The 16,027-nt window shown below is 37.0% G+C and overlaps 1 protein-coding gene and 1 long non-coding RNA gene across 6 annotated transcripts; one reads left to right on the forward strand and one right to left on the reverse strand.

Annotated features, from left to right (window-relative positions):
- The first annotated feature begins 1,514 nt into the window (after positions 1-1,514).
- Positions 1,515-3,020, forward strand: LOC147516878 (uncharacterized). Its single transcript, XM_086593410.1, has 2 exons — positions 1,515-1,974; positions 2,944-3,020. Exons 1-2 carry the CDS (start codon positions 1,515-1,517, stop codon positions 3,018-3,020), a joined length of 537 nt encoding a protein of 178 aa, XP_086449536.1.
- A 6,291-nt stretch (positions 3,021-9,311) lies between these two features.
- On the reverse strand, positions 9,312-15,571 carry LOC147516879 (uncharacterized). Of its 5 annotated transcripts, none has more exons than XR_015211230.1 (6): positions 15,273-15,571; positions 15,066-15,178; positions 14,871-14,965; positions 14,617-14,730; positions 9,785-9,819; positions 9,312-9,599 (listed from the first exon to the last, which is right to left on the reverse strand). It is a non-coding gene; the product is annotated as an uncharacterized LOC147516879 (long non-coding RNA). The 5 variants fall into 5 exon arrangements; XR_015211231.1 differs by having other exon boundaries at positions 14,916-14,965; positions 15,273-15,570; XR_015211228.1 differs by having other exon boundaries at positions 14,825-14,965; positions 15,273-15,570.
- Between the last annotated feature and the right edge of the window lie 456 nt (positions 15,572-16,027).

Here is a 16,027-nt window from a genome sequence, read left to right on the forward strand (position 1 = left end):
TTCTAGCTGGGTGTATGTCTAAGGAAGCAGGATTGGATCTAGCAAATGTCATGGGGATTTCTCTCATTTCTCCACCTATTGTCTATCTTGGTCTCCCTCTCACCTCATCAAGACTAGGTATAAAGGATTGTTTTCCCTTGGTGGAAAGATTGACTTATAGAATCTCAAACTAGAAGAATATAAGTTTGTCAAGAGCAGGAAGATTATAACTCATTCAGTCAATGCTATCCTCCTTCCAAGTTTATTGGTCTAAAACATTTATGCTCCCAAAAAAGGTTCTTGACAAGGTTTCTAAGACATGCAATCGTTTTCTCTGGTCTGGGCCTAACATGACATCCAAAATGCACCATGCAAGTCATGAAACCTTGAGGTATTCTAAAGAACATGGAGGACTAGGCATGACAGATGCTAGAACTTGGAACAGTGCTGCCTATTGTGGACTGGTATATAGGATTTCTAGCAAAGAGGATTCTCTATGGGTTGATTGGACATGGAGCTAGCAGATTAAGAAGCACCACTTCTGGACTATGAAAATTCCCTCGAGTTGCTCTTGGGTATGGAGGGGGATACTCAAACAGAGAAGCACAACAAGAAGACATATCAAGTATGTCATTGCTAAAGGTTCAGAGACTCTTTTCTGGCATGATCCCTAGTGCTTTAACATTCCTCTATGGGAATTGCCTGAAGCAAGAAATCTCATTAACCTTCAAGATGATGCAAAGGTTAGTGATATTCTAGAGCATGGAGAATGGTCTTCTTTAATTACCACCCTTCCGGATGGTAACATCAAGAAATTAATTATGGATACAGAAGTGAATAGTTATCTAGATAAAGATGAGGTTGTCTTGTCTCCAAGTAGCTCTGGTAGTTTCTCGGTTAAGTCTGCCTATGCAGTCCTCAAGAGAGTTTGTTCTAAGGTCAAATGGTACAGAGTTGTATGGGGTAAGTTGTCCATTCCTAAACACTCCTTCACTCTATGGCAACTTCTTGCTAACTGTCTGCCCACTCAAGATAGATTTATCCAAAAGAAAGTTTTGCGCCATTCTCTGTGTAGCTTTTGCAATTCTTTTGCAGAACACTCTAAACATCTTTTCTTCGATTGTCAGTACTCGAAAAAAGTTTGGGAAATGGTCAAAAGCAACATTGGTATATCTAGTATTGTAAAGAACTCTTCGGAAGAATGGTACAACATCTTTAGGATTTGTAAGCATACTTCTTCAATTGTGGAGATATACAAAGGTTTTGTTGGAGCCACGGTGCATGAGTTATGGTGCAAAAGAAATAGAAGGAAGAAAAAGAACCTGAAGCTCACGGAACAACAACTTAGTTTTAAGATCATGTCCTATATGAAGATCTATCTTCACCGAAACCTGTCAGAAGTGAATGACTCACCAGCAAATCGAGCTCTGTCTTCCAGACTGGGACTAGAACTTAACTACACTGTTCACGAGCAAATCAGATGCACTTAGAGGAGCCCAGAGGAAGATTATTATATGTTTAACATAGATGGTTAAATGCAGCAATCATGTAATGGGTATGGAGGTATTACCAGAGACTCTCAGGGGAATGTCCTTATGGGATTTGCGGGAAGTTCTTCAAAGCCTTCTGTCATCTTCCAAGAACTCTTTGCTATTACTGTGGGCCTTAAACAAGCCCAATTATTAAGTATAGCAAAACTGGAAATAAATTTTGACTCTCTAGGTGCTATCAACATCATCAATGACCGTGCTCGAAGTCCGTGGTACTGCACCAATATAGTGGCCCAGATAATATCCCTTAAAAATTCTTTTGTGGATTGTATTTTTAAGCATGTGTATAGAGAGGGTAATCAGGCAGCTGATTACCTTTCGAAGTTGTATAGATCATCAGCTGATCAAGTTATTTCCTTCTCCCCTCCTCTGGACTTTAAGTTACACTCTATTGTAGAAGAGGACATGAAAGGAACTATGTACTTCAGAGATTATCTTAATACAGGTTAAGGTCGGCCATAACCTCTAAACTTTTTTTAAAAAAAGAACACAAAAATTGTTTTCACTATTCACTAAAAATAACATTGAAAACAATGTTCACAATTTCTTTGAATCTTTCTGCTACTGTCTGAAGTTGTGAAACTAACTCCCTGCCCTCCTGAAGCTGATGTAGAGTGATGAGTCTTCAAAAGTTTGTAAGAAGTGAGGTTCATCCTAGATTGTTTGGACTTGAATGATGGGAGTTTGAAGAAAGGAAGGTAGAGTTCTTATCTTAGGACTTGTGTTTTTTTTTAAGTTAGGCTTAAATACAGAAATATGCAACGTACTTAAGTCCATTTAACACTTGTATCAACATACAATTTTTTTTAACAAACGTATCAATGATACACGATTTAACAAAAATAGCAATCCGTTAGGATCCGTCAGTTAAGTGATGATGTGCCTATTTTTTTTTCAATTTCATTTTTTTGCATTTTCCACTCGGCATACTACCTAAGCAAGGCTCGAAACTGACCCATATAACCCGTTTTCATCATCATTTTCACCCATTTTCGAACCCATTTACATATAGACCATATCACACTCTAAAACAATCATAATCAAACCAAACAAATCGATACTAACCAAATCAAACAAACATAATTCCCATCCATATTCTAAACCCCATGTCAACAAGATCTGAAATGGGTCAAAACCAACCCGTTTCACCATCTTCTTCACCCAAGAAACTAAAACAGTACTAAAAATATCCGACCATACCACCACTACCAAATTGACGCCTCCAACAACAACTTATTCCTTAGAGACGACCAACATATATGAAATGGTATTGTTGTCTTGTTTATGTATTACTCTCTAGGCTCCATTGCTGGGTCACACAATTTTGTTTAACAATAACTCCAGACGTGTTATCTTGGAACTAGTGTCTAACTAGTGTCCAGACGTATAATTATTTTGTTGATTTGTTTTTCAGATGAAAATGGAAGTGGTTGGTGGGACTATGACCTGGAAGGGGTTGATAGTGAAGAAGTTGGTTGTAGTGATGCATAGGAGGGTATGGGAGCCACAACGAATTTGGGTGGATTGGAGTGGCACTGATTATGAATTAACATGACTTCTCCCCCACCCACAGAAAGTGAAAAAGAGAAAAATTTGTTGACCACTTTTTGTATTGAGAAACTATTATAACTTAAAATCTAACGAAACAGGTGCTGATCAAACTCGAGACTTTTAAGATTTGTGTGATGTTCACCAGTGTTTTAAGATTTGGTTACAATTTATCGAAACTACACTACAAAATGCTTTAATTTCACAATTTTGCATCACTTGCACCTAAGTCATTGACAGCACTATGTGTTTCAAGCATTTGTTGAAGTAACCACTTGTACTGAGATCACCTTGAGCGTGGTTGTGTTTGTAATTCATACTAATATTGAAAAGCTTATTTTTGGCTTTATTTCATTTTATTTGTACAAATTTGATTTTGAACCCTAATTTGAGATAAATAGAGAGAAATGGGTTAAAAAATGGGTGAAAGAGATGATGAAAACGGGTTATATGGGTCAGTTTCGGGCCCCGCTGAGGTTGTATGCCGAGTGAAAAATGCAAAAAAACAAAATTGATAAAAAAATGGACACATCATCACTTAACTGACGGATGCTAATAGATTGCTATTTTTGTGAAATCGGGCAAAGTACATTGATATGTTTGTGAAACAAAATTCTATGTTGATACAAGTGTTAGGACCTAAGTACGTTGCATATTTCTGTATTTAAGCCTTTAAGTTATGAAGAACATTGAAAGAAAAGTTTAAGTTGTTAAATGATTTGAAAGAAACATAACTTGGAAACAAGAAAAGGAGATTGATTGCTTGAACAATAACAATAAAAGAAGATTGATTGATTGAAATAAAGCAAAATAACAAGATTGGAATGAAATAAATGAAGAACAATAAAGTAAATGACTTGAATTGAAAAACAATAAAAATAAATCCTAATGACACTAGATTAAGTCTAGGTCATTCTTTACTCCTACAAACCAATTGGTTTGGACCCTAAATGCAATGGATGCCTTCTCTCTCTTTCACTTTTAGATTATATACCCCTACTTTTGTCTTTTACTGATTTGCCCTTCTCCATTACATTTGAGACACCTCACACCTTACACTTCACTTTATGCTTTCTTCTTGACCAAGATAGGTTTTGGAGAATGTCATATTTTAAGATAAGGGCCTCCATCTCTTTTCTTCACTCATCCTATTTCTCAGACTCATTCAAGATGGGTAGGCTTATTTTTATTTTTATTGGTTTTAAAGATGGGTAAAGGATTTGTGGTTGTGAAAAGGCTAATGAAAAGACTCAGTGGGGGAGACTAGCGGATAATTACTTATAGGTACGAATTTTTAGCTATATCGATCCAAAGAGGGCCTAAATTCTCTCTTAGGATATGGTATGGTGATCAAGCAAGTGGATGTATGATTTCTCTACTCGGAATTTACTTCTCCCTTGTGTCATCACTCAGATATTTCACTCTTATGAGACTTTTAGGCTAGATGCTCATAGGGATATGTATTAAGTACTCTAACCTAGGTCTCAGAAAAATACTGCCAAGTACAATCAAAGATGCTCATGCAAGATGTTCATGAAAAGATGGAATGATTATTACCTATATATTAATCTAAGTTTCAAAAATTAAATCCTAATTCAAGTACTACGTGAGATTTCTAGACTAATATCATCATTGAGAAGGGAACAATACCATTATCACTGCATAGTATAAACTATATTTATGATTTTTAACATTTTTGTACAACAAATGATACATAATATACAGCCTAATATGTGCTTAAGCATTTACAACATGTTTCTATACCACCGCCAAACAGAATCTTGCTTTGTCCCTAAAGTATGGAATAAAAATAAAGGATAAAGAGTACCATGCATAGAACCGTGTTTGTAAATGGGAGCACTTGAAAAAGAAGGTTAATCTATACTAATACAAATAAATAAAAACATACGCAACTACTATATGAGTTCCTTCCGTTATGGGATAACATGAAATAATAAATAACGCTTGGGACATAAGCGAACTCTAACATAAATAAAATAATAATACCATACGTTCACAAATCAAGCATGCACATATCATGGCTCCTATAGGATTAGCTTCCGAAATTCAACAAAATAGTGAAATTTCACGAAATTAAGGTACTTAATTACATTATGCATCAATATTTCGATATTTATACATGCAATTTTAATACATGAATGAACAATGTGGTAAAATATACCACCCCCAAACAATTTTGGAGATGGGGGTTCATGAAATAAATCAAAAGCACAGTTAAATTACTTAACTAACTAACCTAGACTCTATTGGAGTAAACATGACAAGCAAAAGGTGGCAAAACGTTTTGAAATGAAAGACCAAAATATGCAACCCCCAAACAAAATTTGAAAACACTTAACGAACTAACCTAGACTCTATTGGAGTAAACATGACAAGCAAAAGGTGGCAAAATGTTTTGAAATGAAAGACTAAAATACGCCACCCCCAAACAAAATTTGAAAACACTTTTTGAGTTTGAAAATTTTGTTTGGCCTATACTCCATTAAGGTGGTATGTTACAAAAACTTGAATCTTTTAAAGTCAGATTCCCTAGACTTACTAATATATATTTATGTTTTTAATTTTTTAATTTTTTTAGGTTTTATTTTTGGAAAACAAAATTACGATGAAATAAAAATGAAACTCACTCCATAGAGAAACACTACTCAAACAACGAGAAAAGTGTAAGAGATGAATGTGTGAGTTACATGAAAGGTGCATTCCCATAAAATATGAAATGAAATGGAGTACACCAGAGAACACAATGAGTCTTTTATAGTCAGATACTCAAGACTTATTCTAAAATATATGTATTAACATGCAGTTTACCATATATCAACAACCGAAATAGTTATGGATTTTTCCATAAATAGTTAACACAGAATGCACCCCCAAACAGAATCAAGCATCAAGATGTTGTATGACGTGTCTTAGCGGGATGAGAGAGAAGTCTAATGGAACTAGAACCTAATCGAGTATGCAGTTTCTTTTTTTTCCTCTAACGAAAGGGTCTTTTAGTGAATGATCATGAGAAAATGGATAGTTATAGAAGATACGTGGAATATGGATAAGTTTTAGAAGGAAGGAATGGAAAAAATGAGAAAGTGTCAGGTGGTTTGTCTTTGGGTATTACTTCTTCACCAGATGAGTTTAGAAAGTCATGAATCACAGGAGAAATAAAAAGATCAAGTGCAAACTCAGGTTTCGATTGAAAAGGTGGATGGAGGGGAATCGAGGTGGTGGTAAATGATTTGTATTTATTAGGGATTAGCTCAGGTGGATAATGGTCGGGTGGTGCTCTAGGTAGTTCTTGAGAAGGTGGATCATCACAGGCTCTTAAAAACTCATCGAATTCCTCATCTAGGTTGTTGACATCCACATAATTGTGGTATTCATCTACATTTTTGAGAATTCATCTATTTCGTCCACTGTGAGATTTACTCCATCTCTCATAGGGTCGGAAGGCAGGGTAGAAAATTCTTCCTCTATTTCAGTTATGTTCAGGGAGTAAAAATTGTGATCTTTGTCTTCTTCCCTAATAGGGGTATCTACTATTGTGGGGATAAAAGGGTCGGAAGCACTAATGTGATATACAAAACTCTCAATAGACTTCACTTCTCCTTCTATAGGCAAACATAGTTGTCCATGCTTGAGTCTAAACATGTTAACCTCCACGGACAGATTTCCAGAGGAAACAATCATTGATCCATCCCGACAATTGATTTGGGCATTGGCAGTTTCCAAGAAAGGACGCCTTAAGATGATGGGAATATAATCATGAGCAACTTCGGTGTCAAGAATAACGAAATCAACTGGATAGTAAAAATCCTGAACTTTAACTAGAATATTTTCAACTACGCCTTTGGTATACTTAATAGAACGATCGGCTAACTGCAAAGTCATTTTGGTTGATTTAAGTTGATGGAGACCTAATTGTTTATATAAATAAAAAGGGAGCAAGCTAACACTCACCCCTAGGTCTAATAGTGCAATTGTTATGAAGTTATCGCATAAGGTGCATTGTACATTAGGACGACTAGGGTCCTTGTACTTAACAATTCCATTATGTTCAGATAAGGAAGAATACTGTTCAGTTAAGAAGGCTTCTTGGGGTATGTTGGTTTTCCTCTTTGTGGTGCATAACTCTTTTAGAAACTTAGCGTGTCCAAGTAGACTTTTATAGCATCTAGAAAAGGTAGGTTTATAGTCAGATTTTTAAACACTTCCCTAATATCATCAAAATTCTCGTCCTTTTTAGACATAAGTAGTCTCTGGGGAAGCACTTGTTTTTCTCTATACTTAGCATATGGGTCAACATAAGTATTAACTTTATTTTTATCTTTTGTCGTTTTCCAAGTAGGTTTCCATATTAGAACCTTTACAGGTATAGGATCATCAATTTCTATTATGGGGTCTTGTAAGGTTTTCCTTTTTGGTTGTGGTTTAAATGGTACTTCTACAGTTGTAGGGTCTTCAGTTTCTATGACAGTATTTGGTATGGTTTCATTCTTAGTTTGCGGGCGATCTTTAGGCATAGTCACTTGGTTATCAACTACTTTACGCGAACGAAGGGTAGTGACTACATGTAGGTCCCCTTGGTTTATATTACCATTATATTGGATACTGTTTACTTCGAAGGCAGTGTTTGTTGACTTAGGATTAGGCACAACTTGACCTAAAAAATGCCTTGTTGGTTATTATTTTGGTTAGAAGACATATCAATAACCTTTTGGCACAAAGACTGCATAATTTGTATCCTTTGTTGTAGCATGTTAGTGTTTTGGTCATGCTGATCTTTCATCAAGTTGGAGTTTTGTTGCATAATTTGATTTTTTTTTTCAAGTAAGGTCACTACTACGTCCTCTGTAGATGGTTTAACTGGTGAAGTGGTCATAGGAGGAGTGACTAGAACTAAGGCCTGTTGAGCGTTAATGTTTGGATGTTGATAGTTCTGGGTCATGGGCACTAAACTTCTATTCTGGTCACCTAATTCAGATTGTCCTAGATGTTGGTTAAATTGGTGGAAGTTTGTAGTGGGCCTAATGTTTTGATAATTAATATCTGGGGGTGTAGGTTGTTGTTGTTGATTATAATTAGTGTTTTGTATCCATTGTGTGTTAGGGTTGGTGAAAGCGTAATTATCTACGGGTTGTGGTGGCAGTGAACTATAGAGTAAAGGACTAAAGGAATTGGTATGGCTGGGATTAAAACATACATTACATAGAGGGGAGTTGATGTTCATGACTAGAGTGGGTATCGCTTCTTGTTTATGCACAAAGAGGGCATCAACCTTTTTAGTGAGGGATTCAATTAAAGTTCTAAGTTTAGGATCTTGTTTTACCTCAAACATATTGTCTGCCTTGTTTGCCTTAACTATTGAAAAAGAAGTATTGGAGTGGGAGTAATTGTTACCTCCCAGTTGTTACTTTTCTTGGATTGATTATCTAAGAAGTTATAAGCATCTGTGGCTCCTTTACTTTAGAAATTACCTCTGTTCATGATATCTAAAGTCTCCTTATGGTGTTGGGATAAGCCTTTGAAGAAGGCATGAACTAGTGTGTCTTTACCAAGATTATGATGGGGACATTCTACTAGAAGATCAGTGAATCGATTCCAAGCCTCAGAAAAGGATTCTTGAGGCTTTTGGCGAAAGAAATGAATATGTGATAGCATATCATCAGTCTTCTATGGTGGGTAAAATTTTTCCATAAATAATTCAACTAGTTTTTTCCATGTGTCGACAGAGTTTGGCTTTTGTGCTGCTAGCAAGCTGCTGCTTTGTCAGCTAGGGTGAAAGGAAGCACCCTTAGCTTTATTTGTTCAAGTCTTATGTTAGGATGATGAAATTTAGTAATTACTTGTTGCATCCTACGTAAGTGTTGATAAGGTTTCTCATGGTCTAAGCCATGGAAAACACACTACAAGAAAAAAGGCTTTATATCACTGTTAATAGCAGTGACAAAAAGTCTTTTGTCACTGTTTTTTTTCCCAAAACCGTGACGGAGTGAGAGTCATTTATTTTTTTCCCAAAACCGTCACAAATATTTGTTTCGGACTAGCCTCTCTTAACTATAAAAAACGGTAACAACTGGTCAAAAACCGTCACAAAAAAACATATCTTTTGTGACAGTTTTGACAAAACCGTGATAAATATTATAATTTTTTTCAAAAAAAAAAAAAACTGTATATATTTGAAAACAGACATTTCACATTGAATTGGACCTACAACAAATATACACCTAAAATATAATCCATTAAAATTCAAATAGCATTCATAAATGCTAACTCCATTGAACATTCCAATAGCAAAAATAAACATAAGACTTACATAATCAATAGGTACTTAATAATATACAAATGAATAGATTAAGAAAGAATTGTGACCAAATCACATTCACGTCAAACACTCGTGATTAGTCTTCATCATAGTTCGAAAAACATTCTTAGAAACACCGAACAAACTACGAGCTTTGACATCTATCTGAGGTGGAAGTCTTCTTGCTGGCCAAAAAATTTCTTGATCTGCAAAAGATAAAAATATAATAAATAAAAACTAAAAACTAAGGAACTAAAAGATCAAATTAAGGTTTGGGTAGCTACCACACTACAGTACTAGGCCATCTTCATCGAATACCTAGCGACCATTGTTGATCCCACCAAATCTTATAAATTCTAAAGATAAAGTGAATCACAAAAAAATCATTTACCTGGCCGGTTTTAATGATTATTCCAGTAAAGAGAACTGCAAAACAAATAAAATCCATATAACAAGTGTTTCCAAGCTTTAGTGAATAAGAAAATAGGGTTGTACAAAGCCAGATAGCAACATTTGTAAAAGTTGGACATGGGGGGATGTAACGCCCCAAAACTCAAACCTATGACACGTGGCTTATCTGGAAAATTTTCGGCAGAGTCTTCTCTATATTTTTGACATTTCATAAATATAAAACATGTCATAACCTGAAAATTTAATAAGAATACATCCAAATTAAATATAAAACCTCATACCTTAATCGTAAACCCAACTACTAAAAGATATATTGGTTTGTAGAACCAGCTACTTAACCATCTCGACCAATACCAGTTAAGTCAAGTAACCAATCCTCGAATAATAAGAAAACTATAAATATACAAACAACATCCAAAAAACCCTAATATAAAACTTATACAATGCAACTAACATACATATATCTCCACGTTACCAAAACAACCTCAACAAAACCATATAACCCTACATATTCCAAATACACCCATAAACGAAAGATTGGCAAATGGCAGATCACTTGAGTACCAAACTAATATCGACTAAACAAACTAAACAAATAAAGACATCTCCAATATGGCAATTGGGTGGATACAAACACGACTAGAAATAATGACACTCATAGCAATAAATATTTAAGTTATAGTAAAATTTACTCATTGCAATTCCCACATCTGCCTATTTGTAACCAAATGACATACGTAAAACATTAAACCTAAATCACTTAATTTTAGTTCTTCCAAGCAAAAATACGTAATGATCCAATATTAAACATATCACATTAACTATACATATATGGTAGAACTAGGACAGTTATTGTATGAGGTCTACCCCTACGCTTTTTAGAGTTCTTTTTTATATTCTAATAAGACATCGAGCAATGGGCTTCCTCGATAGAAGCCCGAATGGTACCACATTCGATCATCTATTCTTGGAGTGAGGAAACATAGTCATAGCAATCCCCCCAAAGCCCTAAAAAGCGTAGGGGGGAGAGCATACGACGAAGTGACCGAATGACTCAATGTGTAGTTCCTCCATAACTAGAAGACCTTAAAGAGCTAAGAGTTAAGGAAGGTTGCTAGCTTCTCGTTTCTTTTTCCTATTCCCTTCATCCACTATTAAAGGTACCGTTCGTGCTCCTCACCCGGGAGCACTCACTCTCTTTCAATTGTTTCTTCAAGCAATGATTCTTTAAGCAAGTGCAAAAGCCGTTGTTTGTTGGGTCAGATGCTGATGGAAAAGGGAATGGCTAGCGAGAGCACAGAGGCTTTGAAGCCTATGTTCAAGGCTGGGAGAAGTAGAGATTGGCGACCCGGGGATTGCTTCTTCTTTGAGCCTCGGTTAAGCGTGTAGTTAAGATTCACGAATGGGCCTATGCCTAGGTTTCTTCCACCCTTTGCATGGGCTAGTACGGCAACATCTTCCATTTTTCTTTCTTCATATAGATTGGCTTGGTCTTCCGGTGGTGGAGGTGGGCTAGGTGTTGAATGGAGTGTTCCTTCACCGTTCCTAGAAAGCTCTGGAAGAAAGCAGCAAGAAGGCTCTCTCTCAGAAGGTGACTTAATAAAAGGCGGGCTAAGGCTCGCACCCATGTCTCTTCCGTCATGTTACGTTTTGCAAGTTACGTTTCCTAAATGCTTGTTCGAGTTGAGGAGGGTGATAAGGAAAGGATGCTACTTCAAATGGGGAGCGAATCCCTAGCTAGCTACTAGCCCTTTTGTTTGGAAGCCGCGTAGATGCCATTTTTCTTTAGGCCGAATGCCTGTTGTTAAGGTGCCATAAGGTAGCAGACGAGAGGCTCCCCCACGGGCCTTAAATTGCCCCATTTTCCTTACCAGATCTCCGATATGCCCACAAGCCTTAGTAGACTTCTTCCTGATAGCAACTCGACCGATAATCCCTAACCCGATTGGAATTCCTATCCTTAAACTACCCCATTCGTGCCCCATCTCTCATAAGGTACGATTTGTTCCCACCGGTGACCATTAACGTAGTTCACTTTTCGTGTCCCCCTATGCCGGCACTTGGCTTGAGTGATTGATGTCACAAGGGCGAGAGCGGGTTTGCCAGCTTCACCAACCCTATACTACAAGAGTGAAGGTCTTTTTCCCATGGTAGTTCCCTTGATGCGATACTAGAATAAGGCATACGCTTGGTTAGCTCCTATTTGAAGCGATACGATCTCTTCTATGGCCTATTTGATCTCAAAATAATCCCTTGAAATCCCTCTCTAATAGAGATCTTAACAAAGCAAAACAATTCACTTGGTCTACCGGCCCGAGGAAGGGTCGCTATCGCTACGGCAAACACGAGGGAGATGCACATTAAAAAAAGAAAATGATATCAATAATCTCACGAACAGACAACCCCTTTTTGCATCGGTTTCTAGATATCTACTTGCTAACCCGAAAGGTGCTTTTATGAAAGGTTGGTCCCCGATAGCCTAATATCCTTTCTGACTTGGACAGGAGATGCAACATCAACTTCCAAGCAAGGGATGGGAGTTAACAATGAAAGAGAGCCAAGTGAAGCAAAGAGACATCCTGATTGTCGAAATGGCTAGTCTGGCCCTTCTATTTTCTTCCGTGTCGTTTGATGGTCAGCCGTTCTTGGTTTAAAAAGAGTGAAATCTTATATTATCTTAGAAGAGGAAGTTTTATGTTTTCACTAGGAAGCTTTATTATGTTTGTTTGAACAATATGGAAGGGAAATTACTTATAAAAATTTCCCCACCGTGGTTGAATTAGCTTTTTTCGGGTCTTAAGCATCTCTTTGATTGGGTCATTCAATCACTACCTATATGGGAGAATTATGTATTGATTAAGGCTCCCTTTTGAGCATCGGTTCTTTATTTATCATGGCCATATTCGGTGCCTCGCCTTTGAGACTTCCTCTTTGGCTTTGATGGTAACTCGTTACCTTACCATCTATCCTTTTACAGAAGCTTTGCTAAAGTAATAGTATCGTTCTTGCATCTCTTCATTGGCATCTTCTTCCCTTCACTAGCTTTCAGTCCTTGGCCTGACCTGATAGTAGCCAGAGAAGATAGCTCGTGAAGTGCGCATTCCGTCTTAAGTTTGCTGGATGGGTCAGCTCCTGAGCGATGACACTTGGAGACAGGGACAGGGGCAACTGGTTTCACTAACTGATGTAGATGAAACAGATTTGCATCTACTATGCTCTTTCCTTTTTATGTGTTATTTTCTGGTTGTTTGTTGTTCAAGAGCGAAAGAAATCTGATACAAAAGTGATTAACCGGCGGTAACCTGCGGCTCAATCCTCTGCAGAATCTTCATTTCTGCACCCCATGGCTGATTTATTTGGCTCTCAAGTAGCTTATGAGAATGGGTGAAGCGCTCTTTCCTTCTTCTAAGAATCTCCATTCAGTAGCGGTCGAACCCTCCCCCCCCCCCTTTTTAATCACCCATTGAATTAGCCATTGGCATCCACTCTGAGATGGAGTGCTGGACTTATTTATGTGCTCTAGTGGTGAATCAGTTGTGGCAAGGAGTGATAGCCCAAAGAAAAGACAAGAATCCCTACATTCTCGCTTAACTAATCCTCTAATAAAAGAGTAGAGGCAACTACATAAAAAACTCCTTGTCAAGAGGTAGATCTTTCTTTGCCATCCCTGCGTACAAAGAATAGTTAGTGTGTCTAGTGGCACCGGCCTGGTTGATATCTTGTAGGGTTGTCGAGTCAGCTTTGCGTCATGCCCTTATTCTATAATATAATTAGAATAGTTAGGCAAAGGAATGTACCAAAAAGAACTGCTTTTAGGTCACAGACCTACCCGTGAATAGTACCAAGTGTCACATCCTAGTCAGCTTTTGACTTAACATGTCCAAGTCTACCCCCCACATAGCACCAAAATCTTAGTGGGCTCTGTCTCCGGTAAGGCTATAGGCAAAGGTACCCCCTCATTCCTCAAATCCCTGAAGTTGGGAAGTTCAGCCTAAACATTCCTGAACTTAAGAAGTACATGTCTTGGGAAAGAGACTAAAACTTCATGTACATACCTACTTCTATGCCGGTCCTTTATTCTTTTATGCAATAATGATCAAACATCAGAAACAAAGAACTCTACGGGGTGGGTATCTACCTATGGAAACGGTTGTGCCAGGTGGCTGCCTACGTACCCTTTCGGGGATCAAGCCATACATAGTTCTTCCTTTAGAGCTCGATAGTTCAATAGTACGTAGAACTCAATAGTTCATCACTTCATCACTAGAACTCGAAAGTTCAATACTAGAACATGACAGTTCAACACTAGAACTCAACAATTCAATAGTACTAGTCACATACAATGGCTTGTACGTGTGTGGCCTAAAATGAGTTGGCATTTGAATGGAAGATGCACATCTACACAAATTGGAGGTGGAAAAAAATAACAGTAAACTATCAGAACCACAATATAACCTGTTTTTAGAAGTGACGTAGACTGAACTCAAGCAACTAAGAATCCTACAGGCTAGAGTCCAATCCTGATCAAAACGTAAATAATTAAAATGTGTATTATAAAACTTCAATTCTATCAAGTGTAATGGATCAATAACATCAACAAATAAGCGAAATGTAATTCCATTTTCTACTATACATCAAGAGAACACTTTGACTATTTGGTAAACTTATAAGAGCAAAAAGACAAATATTCTATAACAAATCATACGAAGCCGGTCCTATTATTGTAAAAGATAATCTGTTTAACGAAATGGTTGCAATTAAATAATTTAGAGCATGTCAAATAAACATAAGAAGCAATGTTAAAAATCAGACCAGATGCATGTTTTGTCGTTTAGTTATGGGCATGTTGCTTCTGAGTAGCATGAGCTTGGTATTCTTGTGCAGCAGCACGTGCCATAGGAACTTGACTTAAAGCCCTCATAGTACCTGAGAAGTTCCAAACTTTAGCATAGAAGACCAAAAATGTTCTCACAGCTAACACAAAAATAATTTTAGACTAACCATTTACCCATTTACTTACAGACAATGATTATAATTATAGATAACATCAACACTGTAAGACTGACTGTGAATATCTACGTATGATTCTTGAGAGTGGACACTTTACACACCAAGATCAGCAACTACTGAGGAATACTGATGTTTATAATCAACTTTTTTCCTGGAAATTAAATTCAACAATTAAATTAACATACTAGAAAAATTGTCAACAAGTGGAGTGACTAATATACATCTACTGAGAACCAAAGGACAAGGAATACCGATCAAGCCCCAAAACTCCAGGTCAACATCTTCGTGCTTCTGTAGACGGCTTATGCTGAGTTGTATCAGTGTAAGTTTCACCCCTTAGTTTCTTTTAACTCTTTTTCAGCCTCTATTATTCAATCACAACAGATAAGAATGCAATTATTTGACATGTACAACTAACGGATAACAACAATCTGACTACAAAACAAAGGAAAACTTACTGTCTTGCGTTACAAAAGCCCCAAAGAATTCCTCTGGGTCTTTCAATTCATACCTTCTCCATCCAAATATAAAATTCTAGAGAGAAATATGTTTATGACGATAAAATTCTAGAGAGAAAGTGAAGAAATGGAAACCTTTGCGCAAACAATATTAATTGAGAGGGGAATTGAAGTTCTGAGAAGAGAATGAGGAACCTGAAATGGCGACAAATCGGCTGTCTTAGTGGTTAAACCGTGAGAGTCATGAGTGAAAATGAATGAGAGGATGAAGTGTAGTTTAAGAACAAACTGATTATCTTTGTGGGCTTATGGGCCATAGTGTTGTGTTCCGAATTAGTTTTTTTAGTGGAGTTGTGGGCGTGCGCTGGACCAAAACTAGTTGGGTCAAATAGATGGTCAAACGGTCACTTGAGTGTCGGATAATATGTAACTATTTTAGTGAAATAGTGACAAATAGTTCTCCACACATATACGCCTTCTTTAGAAAAAAAAAACCATTTGTGACCGTTTTGAAAATGCACGTCACAAAAAACTTTTTAAAACAGTCACAAAAACCATTTTCTGCCATTTGTGACCGTTCCGAACAGAACAGTCACAAATAACATTTTAAAATAGTCACAAAAAACCTTTTTTCTACTAGTGAAAGATAGTAAATTAAATATATTGAGGGGAGGGGGGGGGGGGATTCTAAAATCTCTTGTAGTATCTGCAAGAATTATACAGGACTCAGGTCTATCGTTTAAAGCCTTATAAAA

This window comes from Coptis chinensis, chromosome 2 (assembly GCF_015680905.1).
Source record: "Coptis chinensis isolate HL-2020 chromosome 2, ASM1568090v1, whole genome shotgun sequence".
NCBI classification, from domain to species: Eukaryota; Viridiplantae; Streptophyta; class Magnoliopsida; order Ranunculales; family Ranunculaceae; genus Coptis; species Coptis chinensis.

Excerpts from the sequence above, each read along its gene's own strand:
- LOC147516878 (XM_086593410.1), top strand. The coding sequence starts at position 1,515 with ATGCAGCAATCATGTAATGGGTATGGAGGTATTACCAGAGACTCTCAG. Across the intron at positions 1,975-2,943 it reads CAGAGATTATCTTAATACAG|ATGAAAATGGAAGTGGTTGG; the intron begins GTTAAGGTCGGC and ends TTTGTTTTTCAG.